This window comes from Aulonocara stuartgranti (assembly GCF_965226115.1).
Source record: "Aulonocara stuartgranti genome assembly, chromosome: 18".
NCBI lineage: Eukaryota > Metazoa > Chordata > Actinopteri > Cichliformes > Cichlidae > Aulonocara > Aulonocara stuartgranti.
Window position 1 is genome coordinate 16292356 of NC_138954.1, and position 17941 is coordinate 16310296.

Below are 17941 nucleotides of genomic sequence, written 5' to 3' on the forward strand. Positions count from 1 at the left end.
GAATCCAGTGAGCTCTTTAGAACGGCATAATCTTTCAAAATGTTTGTTAAGGCAGACTGCATTACTAGGTGCTTGACTGTATACAAGTTTAAGCTCGTGGCAGTGAAAACACCTGTATTGAAAGAGGTGTGGCCTAATAATAAGGCATTTCCAACAATAGGTGATGTCTAAGCTCTTCTGTCTAAAGGTGCAACGGGTTGAAAAATTAAGACGATGCAAAGTAACAAAAATAGCAGAAATGTAAACATGTTCACATGCTGGTACAAAAATTTATTTTGGTATTTATGGGTAATTTATTACTTCAAGATGACTAAAAAAGGTGATAAATTATTTTATAGCTTTACTATTTAAACTGCATTAAGGCTTAAAGTTAGGCCATTTCCACTTTAACTCACTGGTAGGCTTAGTAGGCTTCACCCCTGTTAATTGACTGAACTGGATCTCTGCAGCATGTTTGTGGTGTTTTCAGATATTTTAGTGGATTTATCTGAAAGAAAAAAATAGATGGCCTGCTGTGCGGATCATTCATTTGCATGTTACTTAGCAATAATACCTGGTGATGGTGTCAGTTTAATGGAGCTATGCAGTATACTCCATTTGTCCATATATGATCAATTCTGCCTTAAAAACAACAACAACATGGCACAAACATGGCCAAATTACTAATGCTGATGTTTCACAACAAGGTATCACAAACCAGTGGGTTCATCTTTTATATACAGTCTATGATATTGACCAAATAGTCTTGAAGAGTAATCTCAGAAAGCAACTCCACACTTTGAAAGGTGCAGTGCATAACATATTGGCTAAGAGACCAGGATGTAGATCCCAGAGGCCATTAGTGGAGGAAAAAAAAAAAGCTAAATATGGCTTCTGAGGCAATCAAAAATCAAAAGAACTTGTGATATGAACCATTAGTCATTTGTGCTCCATCTGTGTTCAGTAGATTAGGAAAACTTGGGAGTACAATGCATGCTGTTGTTTGAATATCATGATGCCAGGAGGCTGATAATCTACAACAAAACATAATGGCTCTATTGGTTTTGGACAGAGCCATATTTGTGTCCGGTGTCTCCACCTAACAAGCCAATTAACTTAAGAGGTTCTGTCAACAGGCACCTCCGATGTCTGCCTATGGTCGTATGCTGGATGTGCAAGTCAGCATAAAGCACCCTCACACAGCATCCCCTCCATGAATTCCTTCAGTATTCCTCCTCAGTGCCATTGACTGGACTGCCAATGCTGCACTTAGAGTAACAGCGATTTTCACAGTAATCTTTTCTGATACTGAGTACTGGAATAAACACATTAAGTATTTGTAATCTGGCCTGTCATCTACGCTCGGTGCGTCAGATTTGTTTATTTCATTGTTTGCACTATACTCTATTTTATCTCTACTCTCCTTTTCATGCTCTAGGCAGCAGTGTAATTTTGTGCTCCTTCACACACCTTCTTCCTTTCATCTCTCCTAATGCTTCCAGTTGTGCATCGAGGCAGTGGCTCTGCTCCAAAGCAGGCTGAATCACAGTGATGGTGTCAGTGCTCAGCTGAGTCCCAGTCCCACCTCAATCTAAGCACAGCGCAGCCTCTTTTTCTGTTTTGTCTTTCTCATTTGTTTCCATTTTGTGTCAGCGCTCCCCTTCAGATCTATTTGTCGCTTTTCACCCTTTCCACCTCTCTCTGGTATAAGGAGCTATTCTTTTGTACTTTTCTCCACGTTGCCTGTTTTCTCTCTCTGTCTGCATCTCTGACGCTCAATCCTGTCTTCTGCTTCTTTTACTCACCTTTTTCTTTTCTTTGACCTCCAAAGCCAACATCAGCCTCCAGACAATACTGCAGCGCATAAAGTAAAACACCAGCTCCTGGCTCTAGCTTTGGCAGGCAAGACTTAATGTAATATTAAAAAGGAAGTTTAAACCAAAGGTCTTTTGTTACACCATAAACTAATAGATCTACGGGAAGTTCAGTGACAACATAGAAGATCAAGCGTAACGGGATAAACATGTTAGGATCAGCTCTCTGCAGTGGCATGGGCCGGCTAAAGTGCTGAGCTGGTGATCGATTGAAATGATATTACACCAGCTTCGGCATGCATCCTGCATATACACAATGACAGATGATTTATTTGGTGTGAGCTAGTCTTGCAGGCTTAATCCACAGCAATGATTCAGGGTGTGTTGGGGTGCTTACGCTTTTGAGTATTAATGAGGTAATCAATCACACGCCACTTCACAGACAGTAAGGCACCAAGATGGAGGCATGAGATTAATTTGATAATGAAGTAAAGCCTCCACCAAGACACTTATTTGGCAAATCATATATATTATAATCTAAAAATGGTTTTCTTTAATGTGATGTTGTGTCATATACAGCGTCCTAGCTACCAAAAACTGTAATCTGAGCACGGCTTGTTACCACAGACTGATCCAGGGACATTCAAGGCTATGTTTCTATGCATATTTAGAGCACCGCATGGGCAGAACATTCCCAGCCTCTACCATCTGCCAGCTTTTAAATATACGAGAGTCGTTCTCCACCAGCAAATTACAGCATCTCTCCCCCCAAAAAATATTTCATTACTTGATGCAAAGGGAGTGATTGCACTTGGGGGCGCTGATATTTCCCCTATGAGATTTCTCAATATGACTGCACCCATACCCAGCTCATTAGCTGAAACATCTGGTCTTTCCTGTCACTGTCAGGCATGCCAAGTTTCTCCAGCCACTGTTACTTTGTCTAAAATGCTACACATACGTACACGCATGCATGTACTGAAATAGATCCGAAAGGACATCTGAAAAATGTTATCAAACTAAAGTGAAGTATTAGTATGCTACAACTAATATGGTCGAATAGCTGCAAAACTTTGTACTAAGAGGTTTAAATAGGAAAATCGAGCCGTATGTTTATTCTAATGATGTCCTTTTAAAAGCCATACCAAAATGGATCAATTAAGTGCATCAGCAGAGGTATCTGAATGATTCAGTGCATATATTTTCTCAGGTTTTTCCACATACACAGAGCTAATTGTCGGATGTTGTCTAGACCTTGTGTGAGTCATTTTGTGTTGATGTTGCTGAAGTATATAATGGGTAATCTCAATTCCATCCCATCTTATCTCCTATGAGAGGACCTGCCTCTCAGCCTCCCACAGAAAGATCAGCAGGCCGAGGGAATCGAGGAAGGGGGAATTCAGGCAGCTCTATGAATCTTTAATTAGTCCCCTCTATACTTAGGCCCTCCGAGCATCTCCAGTTTCTGACATTTAGCTGAAATGTGCCCTTTGTATGCAGGGATGTGAAGAAGCCAAGGTCATCTGACTGATCACAGCGATATCAAAATGTATCTTTATTAGCTCATATGCGCTGTGTTGTTTTTGAGAATATGACTCAAACCTGATGAGTCATTTAAATGTGCAAGTCTTCATAGTAGGTGTCAGGTTTGGTTTGAGTTGAAAAGCCAAACCTTTTCTTTTAATGTGAATCACTGTCACTAACAAAAAAAGAAATAAATAGCAACAGTAGCGCTACATTAGAACAGCTAGGTAATTAGTATAAATCGTTTGCCTCTGTTTCACTGCTGGTTCCCAAAGAAACTGTGCAGCATGAGACACCCGTCTCAGGCTGGGTTTTCATCACTCAAATCAATGGCCCATTTCATCGAAATACAACCCTTCCCCTGTCTCTGCAGCAGGACGATTAAGTTCCGCTCAGATTCTGCTGACATAATTTTATTTCTTTCGTAAAGACCTGAAAATTGAGAAGGAAAAACTGGAGTTCACAAAAAAAAAAAAAAAAAAATGAAGGCACACAAGTTAAGACAAATTACCTTTTCATCTCTACAATGACATTGTTCCTGTGACATTATGTGCTTTAGATTTTTGTGATCGGAGACAAATATTTAGAACATTTGGTGCCATTACTACGATGAAGACGACAATCCTTCTGAGGTATTTACAAAGAAAAACAGTAACGTGTTAAAAACCCTACTGGTCTTGAAAACAGCATATGCTTGCTTCATAATGCATGATGCATGATGCCAGCAGAGATTTGTTGAACCATATGGCACCTCAGTAGATTAAACGTTTCGGAGGACACTTTTAAGAAAGTAACTTTCATTTCTCCTTCAAGAAAAATTACAGCTAATAGCAGTCACAAAGTGAAGAACTGGACCCAGCATAAATATTGGCATCACTATAAAGGCGAACGAAACACATTCCTGCTTTGTAAACAGAGATAAAGTGCTGCTTTATTAGTATTCCTCAGAAACTTTTCCTCTTCCACCCACGTACCCATTGTTCTCCCTAAAGCTACTTTATCTTTTCACAAACATGTCATTTATACTAGTATTTTAAAAAATAAAGTAGGGATTATGTTATGAAAAAAAAGCTAAATTACGCAGTGACAGCATAATTTGAATCAAAGTGATGTCTCCTCTACTAACGATATCTGATTTGAATGATTATGCTCATCATGACATCATGACAGTGCTCATTTTGGAAATGTAACGTCTTTGAGCAGATCTCCTGGTGTTCAGAAACATAAACAGACTCATTTTTCACTTCACCCCCGGGCAAAATGAAGCGCTGGAATCGTAGTTTTATAATGAATATTGAACAGCTCACAGTTGTTGGTATTTCTGCCTGAGGCTTTGTTTCTGTTCAAATTTTGCTTTCAAGCTTTCTATTAATAATTTCAAATTAAAGATTTTTAACACACGATTTGACACTTCCCATTAAATATTTTGTTTAAATAATAATGAATCAGCAATTAACCTGCTGAGACATTATGAAATATTGCAGAGAGAACATGTTCAACCTCTCATTGTGATCTTGTTTGGGATTTTTTGGTTTTAGCCCTAAATGATTGAGTGGCTACACTGATCACACAAGAGGTGACACCTACATGAGGAGCCTTACTTACTGTGGTGAAGTTCTCTGGACCACAGTCCTTGCCTCTGTATTTGCAGTCAAGCAGCATCTCCTCTATGTTATGACTAGTCCTCTGCACAAACTCCAGCATGTTGAAGGTCTTGCTGGGGAAAAACTTGGTGTTGCTGTCTGTGGGTTGCCCTATAGCGGCCATGAAATCATCAAAGTCTCCTTGTTCCACACCCAGGAGTCCAGCCATCCAGAAGATATCATTCCTCCGGAGCTGGGACTTTCGAAAGGTGTTGTAGTTGCAGAGGGTTATGGCTGGGAAATACATGACGGGACTGTCCATTTCATCCAGAATTGTAACATGGGGGTATTGATAATACTCGATAACACGGTCGGCCACTTGGAGCAGGAAGATGGAAAGCGAGGCGCTGAATGCAGCAGCCCAGAGCAACCGCCGGAAAGTCACTCCACCGGGCAGAAATATGTGGCTCAGGCCGTGGAGCGTACAGTTGGCCCCGAAAACAGTGATGTCTGATGGGGGACGTGGCGCTTCCTCCTCTGGAGCTCCCATTTTCTCCAAATTTTTCCTCAGTCAAGTTTTGCGGTTGTCAGATGTCGTGTGGCTGCAGCGGTGCCCTAACGAAAACTGATGGTAGCAGAGAGGTTTAGCCAACCAAGGGGAGGCTGGACAAGACAGTGTCTGGTTTCCCTTTCCCACCCGAGGGAGGGGAAAGGGTTGGATATCTGGAGCTGGGAAGCAGCAATGAACTGTAATATCAACCATTCCACAATAAGATCTTAGAGGGCACATTGAATGCAAGAGATAGAGTTTCAACGGGTAGCAGTGGATAGAGTCCAGATTGATGCAGCAGAAAGGCAAACGTGAAAGTGAAGCACATTACTGACCTCTGGTACTCAAATACTATTCTCTTCTGTTAAAATTCTTTTTCTAGTGGAAGCTTCCAGACATTTATTTGTGTTAACTTGTGAATACTTCCCTTTAACACTTGCATTGGGGACTTTTACTGTTTTATCTCAAACTGAATGATTCACTGTCATTTAATCAGTGGCAGCCGGTCAAAACCCTCGGAGACATCATAAATATGATGTCATGCAGATAAAAAGATGGCTGTTTGACAGCCAGCTGACATTTTCAAGCTACAACATGTGATGAATTCTCAATTAGCTTCACATTTAGCTTGAGATGCCACACACCTTAGAAGCTACACTGGAGTAATAATTTAGTGCTTTCTTTAATAGCACCTGCATAGGGATTGTTCTGAAAGGTCAAAGATTTGCTCCTTCATGGTTTTCAGTTAACTTTTAATTCCTCCTGACAGAATCTAAATATGACACCCGTGTTAATCATGTTATGAAGTGTGTAATTGGTAAGATTTTTTTTTTTTTTTTTTTTTACATACAAAGCATTATGTTAGAGGGTAACATACATATCTGACTTATTTCTTTTAAACCATTGAAATGGGTTAAAATAAGTACACTAAGTTCTTGTCACTCAGTACACATGTACCTGATCCTTTAAGTTTAAAGCAAACATCTTCTTCTGTCCTGCCGCAGTCTCCTTATCATGAGTTTTGTAACTGCATCAATTATTAATGCGCCCTCCTGCATATTTTTTTACTCATGGACAGAGGTGTATATTTGCAGAATGTGAGCCTGAGGCTACTTCAGTTCACACTGGCGAGAATCTGTCTCGACTAGAATTGATCAGCTTAGAGGAGCATTCATTTAAAGCAAAGTTAATAAGGTAACTGATGCTGGGACCTCAGCCACAGCTTTAATGGCCTGCCAGGACTACTTATAACAAGGCTGGTTAACCAGTTCAGACCAGCTTTCTTTCCCTACTAAGTAATCTCTTATATTTACTGATTTATATCTACTTCTTTGTGCTTTTTTGATGCTTCCATCTCACTTTATTGTTCCTTTTCTTTATTCAGCTATGTGCACTTACGTCCTTTAGTTGCTGCAAGTGACAGCTGACTTCTGTGAGTCGTATTGTCTTGTATTCATGATATGTGCATCTAAAAGTTTAAGCAACCCAGCAAAATTATTAGGTGACTTTTATTTGTCTCTTTGAGCACTTCAGCACTGTGTGCCAACATTATTAGATCGATCTATTCAAATCCTGTTCTGAATACTTCCACTTGTACGTCTATAACTTCACAAAATACCTAAAACTTGTGCACAGAGAAAATGACCTGAGTTCCATGCCAAGAATCTGCATGAGTGACGAGAGCTGGGTGGGAACCAAAACGATTGAGCCGAGGTCTGGCCCCAATCAGCCCAACAGCCTCCTCTGCAGTACGTGCCATTGTGTGCCCCCCTCATAGTGTATTAAAAAGGCAGGAGATTATTGGCTACTGTTAGATTATAATATTATTTTATGCCATGTTATACCCCTAATTAAAGATTGTGAATTATTATGTAGTTTTAGTTTGCATTATTCTCCTGAATTAGAAGAAGCTGATAACTATTGCATTAGTTAAACTGATTTGCATTACATTAAACTGCTGACTTGTTGTGAATGAATGATATTGTTTTATGATGCATTATACTGCTGAGTTATAAGAAATCTCATAAGATGAAGATCAGGGACCAACCCAGAAGTCACTGACACTTCACTAGCTGTAAACTATTGGTTTAGGAATAAGTGATGGCACTGAACTTTCTATTTCACAAAAGTCAATTTATTTAGGATATCTGAGGAAGTACTGATTTTATTTGGAGACACAAAGGAACATTTGGCACTTCCCTCATCTCACATCTGTTTCATTGTTGTACCCAATCATTCTACAACTGAAATGCCTTGGACTGCTAACCATTTCAGGCAAGTGGAGTGAACCATATTTTGCTAGACTCTCATCAGATTGGGGCTTCCTTTTATTGATCTTTGGAGAGAAGTCTTCATTACTGGTATTATTCAGGTCTTGTTCACATGTTTGTCCCAGGTTTCTCAGCTAAGAGGAGCTTAAACCCCAGATACTGTGAGTTCTTTTCACACATTGAGATCACTGATAACTCTCAGCAACGACGTGATCTCGTAGAAACAATTAGGTGTTATGGATTCAACTATAATTGCGACTCTTATTTTTTACTTTACTGGAAAAGATTTCTGCATTTTACCCATATTTTATTTTTAACTCAAAATCAAAATTCCAGATTCTACTACATGTTGGTTTTGCACCAGATAGGACGACAGATTTCAGGTGGCCCTGTGTCTTTCTCTATTACATCTGCCACTGCATCTCGATAATCTTTGTGTGGCTTCTAGTGGGTCCTGACCCTCTCATATTTTGAAAAATCTATGTTTGAATCTCCCTTAATAATTGTGTTAAGAATTCTCTCCGCCTTGGTCAAAAGTTGGGTATTAGGAAAAAGTGAAATAAATATAAATATAAAGTCCCAATGTGTAGAGCACACATTAATAAATTAGTCATGTTCCCAGTGAAAGTAAATGAGCCTAATTCTTAAAGACCCCTGAAATTATTTACTAGATGTTTATTTTTTGAATAAAATAAGAATCTGAGTTTAACAAAACATTTTAAATGTAAATATCAAGCTTACCTTTCTCTCTTCCATAAAATGTGCTTGTGGGCACGCCAGCCATTTTGAAAAGGTGGGAAAAACAATTGGCAAGGCCACACCCCCACACATGTGACATAATTTTAAAGGTACTGTTGTCCTCTCTAAGAAACATCAGAACTTAGAGGAGTGGCAAGTAGAGTATGAGAGCTACAAGCAAAAAACTAAATGTGTACTACAGTGTGCAAAAATGAATTACTGGGTCATCAGGGGGTCTTGAGGGACATTTATAAAAAAAAAAAAAAAAATCCCACAAACCTTAAAAGTGCACTTGAAAAGCTCACACAAGAAGGTTAACCTAGCTTACCTAGAAGACCTCATCAGGGGGAGCACACTCCCCCTCTTTGAAGAGCTCACCCACTTAACTCGCATCCCAAGAAAATAGCTAACCCCAGATAAGGCAGCGTGATGTATCCCGAGATAACAGGACTGGGACATCTAAATAAAGGTGTGAAACAATCGCATGGAAAAGGTTATCAATTGACTTCAACCAAAATTAGGAACACTCGGTGCGGCAAGAATTAATAGCTATTAGTCTCAACACCCAAGGATAAGCAGAAGAGCATGATTGATATGATGGAACTGAGAGTTTGTTACACTTAACTTTTGCAAAACACAAATAAAACTAAATTGAAACTAAGGATTTTCAGAAAATAAAAACTAGACTAAACTAGCAAAGAATTGGTAAAAACTAATTACAACTGGCAAAAAATTGAAAATCTGGAGTCGAAACTAAATAAAAAATAAAACCTAATGAAAATGGCGAAAAGTTTAAAACCCTGGTGCAGAGATTGGCAAATCTGACCAGGAACGTTATAAAATGGATTGTCAGAACAGTCAGCGTTAAAGCCACATTTGACAGTCCATACTAGGATGGCATTGGACATCTTGGGGGTGGAAAGGGGTTGGTGTGACCAAGGTGTGGTTTGGCTTGTTGTATGTATATTTGAGATCATATGGCTCTGGATGGACCAGTTACCAGGGCATGGAAGGATGACAGACTCATTAAAGGAGGAGAAGGCATTTCCTGGGATTGGAGATCCTCTGGGTGAGTGGTTGATTAAAAGCATGCATAAAATAGAAGTTATCTGTTGTTATTGATTGGTAATAGATTGATAATTGGCCACATTTACAGCTGTATTGACTTGTTGTGGACGTAGTCGACTTCAGGTTTAAACACTCTCATTAACAGGTTGAAAATAGCGACATTAAAGGAAGAGTATGCAGCGCCACCCTGTCAGACGCCAGTGATGGTGGAGCTCACTGATGAATCAGGTGAGCTGGATTCATGGCTGATTCAAAACTAAGATCCCCCTGCTGTGGTCAAAAAGGGGAGAAAAAGGGGAAATAAAATTAAGAATAAAAGAGGCATTTATAAACGTTTAGGTGTCAAGTGAAATGGGACAAAAGGGGGTGTTTTACTGTTATTTTAATGTCAGCATTATTATTGTATGAGAATCATGCAACAAGCATTGCATCGATGATCATTTATTGAAGCTTTTGACCTTATACTAACATCTGTGTTCCTGTGATTGTTATAACCTCTGATGAATCTTCTATTTACAGGTGTTAGGATAATGATATAATTTTTCATTGCAGGTGTAACCATGATCATTTTCATACATATTGCAACTTGTTGCTCATTGTAGAGTTGTGCTCAAGTTAATAAGGGTTAAAAGCTACAGTCAGCGCGAATGTCTGACTGATCTATGGAGGGAAAAGGCTTCGAGCATAGAGGGCTGCACGCGCTTACAAAACACTGATATCATGTTATTCTTTGTGATCTTTTCTTCAATTATGTCTTTAAGGTTAGTTTAAATAGTGGCAGTTAATTAAACGACATTTATTAAAATATTAAATACCTGAGTCAGAACGTTACACGCGGATCACCTTAAGAGTCTGGGAAACTTTGTAGCTGCCTAACTTTTTTTTTTTTTTGAAAGTTCTAGCTCCGTTGATTTGACACATTGGAATGTGTCAAAAAAGGGGGGGAAGGTTGAGCTTTAACATCAAACAAGGATTATTTGAACAATTTATAACTTCATTTGTGTCTTTAATAATTTAGGAATGGTAAAGCTTAAGCTAATAGCGGTCCGAGAAGACGGACCTTTTAGAGAATCAGTGAAAAAGCATAAACTATCACTTTCATGTTTAATCATTACTCATTGAAATGAACTGAATAGCGCTTAGAAGATTTGTTAATTTCTTTGTCTTTTGTTAAAAAGAGCGGTTTCAATAATTTTCAGACACACCTTGCAAATGTGCTTATAACGAGTTGGCACTCGGCCTTTTGAAGGTCAGAAGCTTCGTTCGGCGTGACTGTCCGGACTGATAAAGTGTAGGAAACGCCTTGAGTGCAGAGGGCTAAATGCAAACACGCTTACACACACATAAGATATGATTAGAATAAGTCCCTGGGACATTCTGAATGTTTTAGACCAATTTTGAATCACTAGAAGGTCAGTAGATAACAACATTAGATTATTAGGGTTAGGAAGAGAGGTGTTTTGGTTTTCTGTCTCTTACAGAGAAAGGAACAGACACCAGACGAGGCCACAGAGATACGAGGGTCCTTCGCAGCAGAGACAGATACAGTGACTGCCGAGACACCAACTGGGTCCAAGGGTCATGGCGTTTGGGCTCCAGCTAGTCACTTCAAAAGGATGAATCCCATAAATACAGCAATAACCATGAAGGGGTTGACGGAAATCCGGAAACACCAGACCAACGAGGTTCGAGAGGCTCTTGGGCAAAAGGGGGACGCCTTCCTGTTCTTTTCTGGAGGATACACGGGAGACACAGGACCCGAGGATACACAGATCGTTGTTTGAAATAGGGGCAGAATAATCCCCTGATCTGTGTCACGACTGAAGGGTTGTCTAACCCCTGAGGTTGAAGTAAGAAGAACAGAGGATCACGCAACTGGACGACACTGGTAGCTGCAGCAATAAAATAAAGGTTAAGAGCTCTTCGGACAGAGGTTCTAGTCTACGTCTGAATGGTATAAGGGAACACCAAATAAAGCTGTGGGAGAACAGGGGAGTGTCATCTGGACCTGCTATCCTTGTAGTAATAGTTTGTCTTGCACCTGACTTGCGCAAACACAGAGGTCATCTTACATATGGTTTGCCCGTCAGGGGGACACAGGACCTCGGGAGTGAGAAGAGATGAACCCGGCCACACTGGGCTACAGGGTGTTTGTGAGGTCATTATTCTAATGACCTCATCAGGGGGAATTGTTAGATTATAATATTATTTTATGCCATGTTATACCCCTAATTAAAGATTGTGAATTATTATGTAGTTTTAGTTTGCATTATTCTCCTGAATTAGAAGAAGCTGATAACTATTGCATTAGTTAAACTGATTTGCATTACATTAAACTGCTGACTTGTTGTGAATGAATGATATTGTTTTATGATGCATTATACTGCTGAGTTATAAGAAATCTCATAAGATGAAGATCAGGGACCAACCCAGAAGTCACTGACACTTCACTAGCTGTAAACTATTGGTTTAGGAATAAGTGATGGCACTGAACTTTCTATTTCACAAAAGTCAATTTATTTAGGATATCTGAGGAAGTACTGATTTTATTTGGAGACACAAAGGAACATTTGGCACTTCCCTCATCTCACATCTGTTTCATTGTTGTACCCAATCATTCTACAACTGAAATGCCTTGGACTGCTAACCATTTCAGGCAAGTGGAGTGAACCATATTTTGCTAGACTCTCATCAGATTGGGGCTTCCTTTTATTGATCTTTGGAGAGAAGTCTTCATTACTGGTATTATTCAGGTCTTGTTCACATGTTTGTCCCAGGTTTCTCAGCTAAGAGGAGCTTAAACCCCAGATACTGTGAGTTCTTTTCACACATTGAGATCACTGATAACTCTCAGCAACGACGTGATCTCGTAGAAACAATTAGGTGTTATGGATTCAACTATAATTGCGACTCTTATTTTTTACTTTACTGGAAAAGATTTCTGCATTTTACCCATATTTTATTTTTAACTCAAAATCAAAATTCCAGATTCTACTACATGTTGGTTTTGCACCAGATAGGACGACAGATTTCAGGTGGCCCTGTGTCTTTCTCTATTACATCTGCCACTGCATCTCGATAATCTTTGTGTGGCTTCTAGTGGGTCCTGACCCTCTCATATTTTGAAAAATCTATGTTTGAATCTCCCTTAATAATTGTGTTAAGAATTCTCTCCGCCTTGGTCAAAAGTTGGGTATTAGGAAAAAGTGAAATAAATATAAATATAAAGTCCCAATGTGTAGAGCACACATTAATAAATTAGTCATGTTCCCAGTGAAAGTAAATGAGCCTAATTCTTAAAGACCCCTGAAATTATTTACTAGATGTTTATTTTTTGAATAAAATAAGAATCTGAGTTTAACAAAACATTTTAAATGTAAATATCAAGCTTACCTTTCTCTCTTCCATAAAATGTGCTTGTGGGCACGCCAGCCATTTTGAAAAGGTGGGAAAAACAATTGGCAAGGCCACACCCCCACACATGTGACATAATTTTAAAGGTACTGTTGTCCTCTCTAAGAAACATCAGAACTTAGAGGAGTGGCAAGTAGAGTATGAGAGCTACAAGCAAAAAACTAAATGTGTACTACAGTGTGCAAAAATGAATTACTGGGTCATCAGGGGGTCTTGAGGGACATTTATAAAAAAAAAAAAAAAAATCCCACAAACCTTAAAAGTGCACTTGAAAAGCTCACACAAGAAGGTTAACCTAGCTTACCTAGAAGACCTCATCAGGGGGAGCACACTCCCCCTCTTTGAAGAGCTCACCCACTTAACTCGCATCCCAAGAAAATAGCTAACCCCAGATAAGGCAGCGTGATGTATCCCGAGATAACAGGACTGGGACATCTAAATAAAGGTGTGAAACAATCGCATGGAAAAGGTTATCAATTGACTTCAACCAAAATTAGGAACACTCGGTGCGGCAAGAATTAATAGCTATTAGTCTCAACACCCAAGGATAAGCAGAAGAGCATGATTGATATGATGGAACTGAGAGTTTGTTACACTTAACTTTTGCAAAACACAAATAAAACTAAATTGAAACTAAGGATTTTCAGAAAATAAAAACTAGACTAAACTAGCAAAGAATTGGTAAAAACTAATTACAACTGGCAAAAAATTGAAAATCTGGAGTCGAAACTAAATAAAAAATAAAACCTAATGAAAATGGCGAAAAGTTTAAAACCCTGGTGCAGAGATTGGCAAATCTGACCAGGAACGTTATAAAATGGATTGTCAGAACAGTCAGCGTTAAAGCCACATTTGACAGTCCATACTAGGATGGCATTGGACATCTTGGGGGTGGAAAGGGGTTGGTGTGACCAAGGTGTGGTTTGGCTTGTTGTATGTATATTTGAGATCATATGGCTCTGGATGGACCAGTTACCAGGGCATGGAAGGATGACAGACTCATTAAAGGAGGAGAAGGCATTTCCTGGGATTGGAGATCCTCTGGGTGAGTGGTTGATTAAAAGCATGCATAAAATAGAAGTTATCTGTTGTTATTGATTGGTAATAGATTGATAATTGGCCACATTTACAGCTGTATTGACTTGTTGTGGACGTAGTCGACTTCAGGTTTAAACACTCTCATTAACAGGTTGAAAATAGCGACATTAAAGGAAGAGTATGCAGCGCCACCCTGTCAGACGCCAGTGATGGTGGAGCTCACTGATGAATCAGGTGAGCTGGATTCATGGCTGATTCAAAACTAAGATCCCCCTGCTGTGGTCAAAAAGGGGAGAAAAAGGGGAAATAAAATTAAGAATAAAAGAGGCATTTATAAACGTTTAGGTGTCAAGTGAAATGGGACAAAAGGGGGTGTTTTACTGTTATTTTAATGTCAGCATTATTATTGTATGAGAATCATGCAACAAGCATTGCATCGATGATCATTTATTGAAGCTTTTGACCTTATACTAACATCTGTGTTCCTGTGATTGTTATAACCTCTGATGAATCTTCTATTTACAGGTGTTAGGATAATGATATAATTTTTCATTGCAGGTGTAACCATGATCATTTTCATACATATTGCAACTTGTTGCTCATTGTAGAGTTGTGCTCAAGTTAATAAGGGTTAAAAGCTACAGTCAGCGCGAATGTCTGACTGATCTATGGAGGGAAAAGGCTTCGAGCATAGAGGGCTGCACGCGCTTACAAAACACTGATATCATGTTATTCTTTGTGATCTTTTCTTCAATTATGTCTTTAAGGTTAGTTTAAATAGTGGCAGTTAATTAAACGACATTTATTAAAATATTAAATACCTGAGTCAGAACGTTACACGCGGATCACCTTAAGAGTCTGGGAAACTTTGTAGCTGCCTAACTTTTTTTTTTTTTTTGAATGTTCTAGCTCCGTTGATTTGACACATTGGAATGTGTCAAAAAAGGGGGGGAAGGTTGAGCTTTAACATCAAACAAGGATTATTTGAACAATTTATAACTTCATTTGTGTCTTTAATAATTTAGGAATGGTAAAGCTTAAGCTAATAGCGGTCCGAGAAGACGGACCTTTTAGAGAATCAGTGAAAAAGCATAAACTATCACTTTCATGTTTAATCATTACTCATTGAAATGAACTGAATAGCGCTTAGAAGATTTGTTAATTTCTTTGTCTTTTGTTAAAAAGAGCGGTTTCAATAATTTTCAGACACACCTTGCAAATGTGCTTATAACGAGTTGGCACTCGGCCTTTTGAAGGTCAGAAGCTTCGTTCGGCGTGACTGTCCGGACTGATAAAGTGTAGGAAACGCCTTGAGTGCAGAGGGCTAAATGCAAACACGCTTACACACACATAAGATATGATTAGAATAAGTCCCTGGGACATTCTGAATGTTTTAGACCAATTTTGAATCACTAGAAGGTCAGTAGATAACAACATTAGATTATTAGGGTTAGGAAGAGAGGTGTTTTGGTTTTCTGTCTCTTACAGAGAAAGGAACAGACACCAGACGAGGCCACAGAGATACGAGGGTCCTTCGCAGCAGAGACAGATACAGTGACTGCCGAGACACCAACTGGGTCCAAGGGTCATGGCGTTTGGGCTCCAGCTAGTCACTTCAAAAGGATGAATCCCATAAATACAGCAATAACCATGAAGGGGTTGACGGAAATCCGGAAACACCAGACCAACGAGGTTCGAGAGGCTCTTGGGCAAAAGGGGGACGCCTTCCTGTTCTTTTCTGGAGGATACACGGGAGACACAGGACCCGAGGATACACAGATCGTTGTTTGAAATAGGGGCAGAATAATCCCCTGATCTGTGTCACGACTGAAGGGTTGTCTAACCCCTGAGGTTGAAGTAAGAAGAACAGAGGATCACGCAACTGGACGACACTGGTAGCTGCAGCAATAAAATAAAGGTTAAGAGCTCTTCGGACAGAGGTTCTAGTCTACGTCTGAATGGTATAAGGGAACACCAAATAAAGCTGTGGGAGAACAGGGGAGTGTCATCTGGACCTGCTATCCTTGTAGTAATAGTTTGTCTTGCACCTGACTTGCGCAAACACAGAGGTCATCTTACATATGGTTTGCCCGTCAGGGGGACACAGGACCTCAGGAGTGAGAAGAGATGAACCCGGCCACACTGGGCTACAGGGTGTTTGTGAGGTCATTATTCTAATGACCTCATCAGGGGGAATTGTTAGATTATAATATTATTTTATGCCATGTTATACCCCTAATTAAAGATTGTGAATTATTATGTAGTTTTAGTTTGCATTATTCTCCTGAATTAGAAGAAGCTGATAACTATTGCATTAGTTAAACTGATTTGCATTACATTAAACTGCTGACTTGTTGTGAATGAATGATATTGTTTTATGATGCATTATACTGCTGAGTTATAAGAAATCTAATTTGTCTGAGTAGAAGAGAACAGAGTGTGCTGGAGTTTTCTGCCCCATTTCAGCAGGAGCAGATAAACAGGGAGCCAAGGTCGTAGCTTAGGCGCTGTGTGAGAGAAAGCATGTGAATGTTTAGGCTTTGTATGATAAGGTGGAGGCACCAGAGGCTATAAAAGTTTGAGCAATGCTCCACCATTTTGAGATTTTGAGGCTGTCTGCATCAGTGTCCATCTCCCACGTGTGTGATCATTAAATCATCGTTTGACTCAACCCGACCGGACCAGTGTTGTTATTGTGGTTTTTCTCTTGTCTCCATCCCCAATATTTTGAACCTTAACACTACACCAACACAATCGTCACTCACCATCATATGTGGTGAAAACTGGACTTTAAGCAGCATGTGCAAAGGAGATGCAAAAGGAGACGACCTCACATGGGAGATCATCAAAAATTAAAAATTAAAATCAGATATGGTTTTTGCTTTTTGTGGGTGGAACAGCAGAACGTATTCATCACATCTAATAACAACCGTGTTACAAAGGATTTGCAACCAATTGGAAGTCCAATAGCAAGCTCCCTGTAAATTTTAAGATGTTGCTTCAACACATCTCTGACTCCAATTTTCCTTCTCACCTCTGTTTTGGTCCCCACCAACTCTCAGGAGAAATATCTGGTTCTTCACCTGAAAACAGTTTCACAATGTTCACCAGCTAGTTGCTAATTTTTGTTTCTCTGCAGTTTGGAGGCAGGCGAATCATTCTGAACCAGACTTTCATGAAAGAAAATCTGCCTCCTGATGCTTGTGAAAGCAGTGGAAATGAATGTGAAAGAAAAGGCTGTGGGCAATACGACCGAATGAATGAACTGAAGGCACTAAAACACTTTGAGGGTAAACTGCAGGGTGACTCTTGGTTACATTACGACAAACAACACAACAACATTGCTCATTACTCACCGTCATTTACTTCTCGGCTAATGTAAAAATATTGATCGGTGCAGCTTTAAGAGCTCTAACATTATTAATTAAGTTGTTACCTCCCCATATGCACTTAACACTGTCATAGCCCTAACTCTATCATTTAATGTGTGCCAGCCGGAAACGGACTGTACGTACACCATCAGTCATATGCAGTAAGTACTGATGGTACGTACTTTTGCATGCATAGTGCACATGCACTCATATTTATCATTTTATTTTGCATTTCTTTGATTAAAAAAGGTGTCCAGCACTACGCTTTTTGTCACGTTTTCTGTGATCAGTGTGACACAAACTGTAATGTCCATGAATATAAGGCTTGTCTGCAAACCCACTGGCTAGTCTGCTGACTTAACCTCTTGGGCCAACAGCTGATTTTTTTCAATTATTCCTGTGTAGCTGCACATATCCAGGGATAAACTTCCTGTTCACCCTTCGGTCATTGTTTATAGATGTACAGCATTATTTTTTGCCTTTTCTTGCCAACTATTTGTGTGTTTTAATCTTTCTCTCTCTTCTCTCCTTTCTCTCTCTTTCCCCTCACCCCTCAACTGGTTGTTGGTAGCTTTCTGTCCCTCCTTGAGGC

The 17941-nt window shown here is 39.5% G+C and overlaps 1 protein-coding gene and 1 long non-coding RNA gene across 3 annotated transcripts in view; one reads left to right on the forward strand and one right to left on the reverse strand.

The window, feature by feature from the left end:
* Positions 1–17941, reverse strand: part of asic1c (acid-sensing (proton-gated) ion channel 1c) — a gene marked incomplete at its 5' end in the record, with an annotated part of 117659 nt that overhangs the window by 30132 nt on the left and 69586 nt on the right. Inside the window, one exon of one of the 2 annotated variants that reach the window (XM_082512736.1) lies at positions 4923–5603. The exons of the other annotated variant lie outside the window; for it this stretch is intronic. Coding sequence (XP_082368862.1) covers positions 4923–5450 — 528 coding nt within the window. Of the gene's footprint in view, positions 1–4922; positions 5604–17941 lie in introns of those variants that run through there. 2 annotated transcript variants of the gene reach the window in all.
* LOC309693487 lies at positions 11652–16649 on the forward strand. Its single transcript, XR_014272655.1, has 2 exons — positions 11652–11779; positions 16182–16649. It is a non-coding gene; the product is annotated as an uncharacterized lncRNA (long non-coding RNA).